Here is a 4806-nt window from a genome sequence, read left to right as displayed (position 1 = left end):
TTTAAATGAATTACAAAATTCATGTTTAATTGTTATTACTTAGGACTTCTTTTAAGCTCTTCATCTGGACATTTGGGGAGTTCCCCGGGCCCAGATGAGCCTCCTCCTGGACTAAAAAGTTAAATTGTGTGTGAACCTGCACCCCTGATGTTCTGGAGCTTAGTGTTTGACTTTTGATCAGGCATCTCGTTGGCCAGCATGGTTGTCCTCCCTCAGCTGTTACACACACACCCCCCGGGAAGCAGTGGCTGCTGGGAGGTTATCAATGATGGACGCCAGCTCTGCTCCCACTCCTGAACGGGAATGCTGTGAATGGATTGAATGAGAGGGAGGAGAGGAGAAAGGGGTGATGTCGAGAAGAAAGACAGGGGAGGAGAGAATGAAAGTGGTAGACAAGGAGGTAGGGAGGGGGCATGTTTAAACAGCCTGGACTTGAGTGACAGGGCTGATAGAGGGTGGGCGGAAGAGGGGGGTTTAAGAGTTGCTGGGGGGCTGAGATGAGGGGAAAGTGAGCTTTTAATTTCCCCGAGCAGAAGCAGATGTAGAATTGTACACACACCCACACACTGCTAGGCAGCAGGAAGTCATCAGGGACAGGGGAGCAGTGTGTGTGTGTGTGTGTGTGCTGGGGCAAGGGACCCTGGACCACTATAAAATGAGCATGCAGAAACTGTTAAACACTAGAGCGAGTGAAGACGGCTAACGATAGAGAGTGAGAGTCAGTGTGTCATCTTTTCATCTGTCCAGAGATGGAGGTAAAGAGGTTAAACAAAGAGAAACACGCTATTTAGACAGCAGGCTTAGAGGAGGTAGATCTGTTCTTTATTCAACCAAAGTGTAAAAATGCTGTTGACAAAAAGCACTTAAACAGAGCTGTTAATCAAGCTTTAACCATCTTCCCACTCCAATAACGTTGTCCCACTGGCTACGCTGACTCCTCCTCTTTTTACCATCAGTCGGTCTCTTTATTTATCCAGAACATTGAATTATTTTGGTGTTTGGAAATACAAACATTTGAGGTTATGATTTTTCAGTTGTACAAAATTGATCTAAACAAAAGTGAACACAGATGGAAACGTGGTGCCCAGAGGTGGAGTATAAAATGACGGTGCAAAACAAATTTTAAAAACAAAACAATGTCCCTGCACATATAAAAATAAATTAATACTTTGTGTCCAGTCACCATCGCCTGTAGTCTGGTCCTAAGATTTACACACACAAAATTAGGCTTCATTGGCTATCCTTTACACCAACACGGCCAATCACAATCACTTATTTACACCCCACAGCCAATGAAAAATATATATTTATTTACACAAACAAAGTCAAAACTGTGGCATTGAACCCACACCTCTTCTGACAATAACAGCTATGTACACCATCACAAACCACCTCCATTCGCCAGTAGTTCAATCTTTCTCAATACACAACTTTTTTTCCCATCAAAAATGTTTACAGCAAGATGTGTGAAAAACTTAACAGCAGTATAAAACAAATTCTTGAACAGTGGGTACTTTTAAAATATAGCATCCTGCACCCATTATTACATAAAGAAATGCTAAATAAATAAAAACAGAATTCATAAAGTTGGTTTCGGTATTTTGTGAACCCATCAAAATACATTTCCTGGTTTCCAGCTTTTCAGAATGTGTTGCTTGATCTTTTGCCTAGTCAACGCAGCTTGACAGCCAATAATATGGTGAAAATGGATGACTGACAGGTTGAGTAGCATGAGTAACCCGCCCCCTCAGCCTTAGGCACTTGGGGAATGGACCCTGACTTGCCATTCCTGACTGTTGTGGATTCCTATTGGCCGATGCTGAAGGTTGTGGGCCCTGATAGGCTGGTGTGTGAAGTAGGTAGAGCAGAAAGAGACAGTCATAGCAAGGCTTCCATAGCTGAGCGGTCAGTCAGTCTTACATTAGAGAGTGGTCTTATGCTGGCTAGGTCTTATGCTCAGACAGACAGAGGTAACAGCAGTTACATGTCCAGTGCAGGACTCCTCCCTCTCCTAAAACTGTACAATGTCATAGTTCCCAGACCTCATCTCTCCAGCAGAGCTATGAGTCATCAGTCAGCTGTGTTAGTGTCCTGATATTTTTGTAGTTTGTAATAATTGTAGGTTTATGTGAGCTAGCTTGTGTGCTGAAAGCACAGCACTGATCAGAGTTCATATGATGGTGGAGACCCCTGAGAGATAGAGAGAGAGATTGATAGAGAGAGAGCTGGATAGAGGAGAGAGAGAAAAAGAGAATGCGCGACAGAAAAAGCGAGAGAGCTGTTTTGTGGGTCAGGTCTTCTCCTGTCCAGTGAGGCCCACAGCCTTTTCAGCCAGCCGGGGTTTCTGTGCAGTGGCGTGTGTATCGGGGTGTGAATGTGTGTGCAGTGCCAGGAAGGGGTTGGCGGTGATGGTGCCCTGGCCGTGGACGTGGGAGGAGGAAAGGAGGGAGGTGATGGGCAGCTGAGCGGAAGAGAGAGGGATGGAGGGAAGCTGGGAGGAGGTGGAGAGAGATTGAAGTTGGTGGAGGTCCTGTTGTTGCTGCATCAACTGGTACAACAACACCTGCTGCTGTTCCTAGAAGGAGGGAGGGGAAGAGTGAGTGAGGGGGGAGGGGAAGAGGGAGTGAGGGGGGAGGGGAAGAGGGAGTGAGGGGGGAGGGGAAGAGGGAGTGAGGGGGGAGGGGAAGAGGAAGTGAGGGGAAGAGGGAGTGAGGGGGGAGGGGAAGAGGGAAGTGAGGGAGGAGGGGAGAGATAATTAATCATGTGACCTTGGAACGCTGATAAATAAGCCTGCTGTGTTTAGTACAGTGGTGCTAGGTGTGTGTGTTTACCGCAGAGGGCTGTGAAGACAGTAGCTGCTGTAGTTGGTGCTGGTGCAGTAAGAGCCTCTGCTGTTCAGACAAGGTACCCAACCTGAAAACACACAGACAAATACACAGTTAGAAAACCACGCACACACACACACACTCACCTGCTTTTAGCAGTAACTGAGCTGCAGTAATCCAATAGGAAAGCAGGGAGGGAGAAAATATAAGGGAATCAATTTCAAAGCCAAAAACAGACATACATTTCAATGAATGGAAGGACAGGTAGCCAGAAAGGCAGACTACCAGATAGCCAGAAAGGCAGACTACCAGGTAGCCAGAAAGGCAGACTACCAGATAGCCAGAAAGGCAGACTACCAGATAGCCAGAAAGGCAGACTACCAGATAGCCAGAAAGGCAGACTACCAGATAGCCAGAAAGGCAGACTACCAGATAGCCAGAAAGGCAGACTACCAGGTAGCCAGAAAGGCAGACTACCAGATAGCCAGAAAGGCAGACTACCAGATAGCCAGAAAGGCAGACTACCAGATAGCCAGAAAGGCAGACTACCAGATAGCCAGAAAGGCAGACTACCAGATAGCCAGAAAGGCAGACTACCAGGTAGCCAGAAAGGCAGACTACCAGGTAGCCAGAAAGGCAGACTACCAGGTAGCCAGAAAGGCAGACTACCAGATAGCCAGAAAGGCAGACTACCAGGTAGCCAGAAAGGCAGACTACCAGATAGCCAGAAAGGCAGACTACCAGGTAGCCAGAAAGGCAGACTACCAGGTAGCCAGAAAGGCAGACTACCAGGTAGCCAGAAAGGCAGACTACCAGGTAGCCAGAAAGGCAGACTACCAGGTAGCCAGAAAGGCAGACTACCAGATAGCCAGAAAGGCAGACTACCAGGTAGCCAGAAAGGCAGACTACCAGGTAGCCAGAAAGGCAGACTACCAGGTAGCCAGAAAGGCAGACTACCAGGTAGCCAGAAAGGCAGACTACCAGGTAGCCAGAAAGGCAGACTACCAGATAGCCAGAAAGGCAGACTACCAGATAGCCAGAAAGGCAGACTACCAGATAGCCAGAAAGGCAGACTACCAGATAGCCAGAAAGGCAGACTACCAGGTAGCCAGAAAGGCAGACTACCAGATAGCCAGAAAGGCAGACTACCAGGTAGCCAGAAAGGCAGACTACCAGGTAGCCAGAAAGGCAGACTACCAGGTAGCCAGAAAGGCAGACTACCAGGTAGCCAGAAAGGCAGACTACCAGGTAGCCAGAAAGGCAGACTACCAGGTAGCCAGAAAGGCAGACTACCAGGTAGCCAGAAAGGCAGACTACCAGATAGCCAGAAAGGCAGACTACCAGGTAGCCAGAAAGGCAGACTACCAGGTAGCCAGAAAGGCAGACTACCAGGTAGCCAGAAAGGCAGACTACCAGGTAGCCAGAAAGGCAGACTACCAGGTAGCCAGAAAGGCAGACTACCAGGTAGCCAGAAAGGCAGACTACCAGGTAGCCAGAAAGGCAGACTACCAGATAGCCAGAAAGGCAGACTACCAGATAGCCAGAAAGGCAGACTACCAGGTAGCCAGAAAGGCAGACTACCAGGTAGCCAGAAAGGCAGACTACCAGATAGCCAGAAAGGCAGACTACCAGGTAGCCAGAAAGGCAGACTACCAGGTAGCCAGAAAGGCAGACTACCAGGTAGCCAGAAAGGCAGACTACCAGGTAGCCAGAAAGGCAGACTACCAGGTAGCCAGGGAGACAGACAGATGTAGTGTACCTACCTGTTGTTAATGGAGCAGGAGATGGGCAGAGCGGCGCTGGTGCCCGGTGCAGAGGTATGTGTGTATGTGTGAGGGCTGGAGGTGGTCTGTATGACTCCGTTCAGAACCCCCACTACCCCACCCATCCCTGGCCCCGCTCCACCTCCCAGCATCATGGTTCCCATGGCAACCCCATTGAGCTGAGGCAGCTGGGGGGGGCTGTGAGAGACGGAGGGGGG

General features: G+C 49.0%; 1 protein-coding gene across 3 annotated transcripts in view; it reads right to left on the bottom strand.

The window, feature by feature from the left end:
- Positions 1-800: 800 nt before the first annotated feature.
- Positions 801-4806, bottom strand: part of mllt10 (MLLT10 histone lysine methyltransferase DOT1L cofactor) — a 77035-nt gene continuing 73029 nt past the window's right edge. For all 3 annotated transcript variants that reach the window (XM_014157127.3, XM_045702035.2, XM_045702036.2), the window contains 3 exons: positions 4589-4806; positions 2832-2913; positions 801-2575 (listed from right to left, as the gene is read on the bottom strand). The exon at positions 4589-4806 is cut by the window's right edge and continues 54 nt beyond it. In XM_014157127.3, the coding sequence (XP_014012602.1) occupies positions 2291-2575; positions 2832-2913; positions 4589-4806 (585 nt within the window). In that variant the 3' untranslated portion in view covers positions 801-2290. The remainder of the gene's footprint in view (positions 2576-2831; positions 2914-4588) is intronic.

This window comes from Salmo salar, chromosome 19 (genome assembly GCF_965601325.2).
Source record: "Salmo salar chromosome 19, fSalSal1, whole genome shotgun sequence".
NCBI lineage: Eukaryota > Metazoa > Chordata > Actinopteri > Salmoniformes > Salmonidae > Salmo > Salmo salar.
Note: the sequence above shows the minus strand (reverse complement) of the source record. Positions and strands in the feature narration are given on the sequence as shown.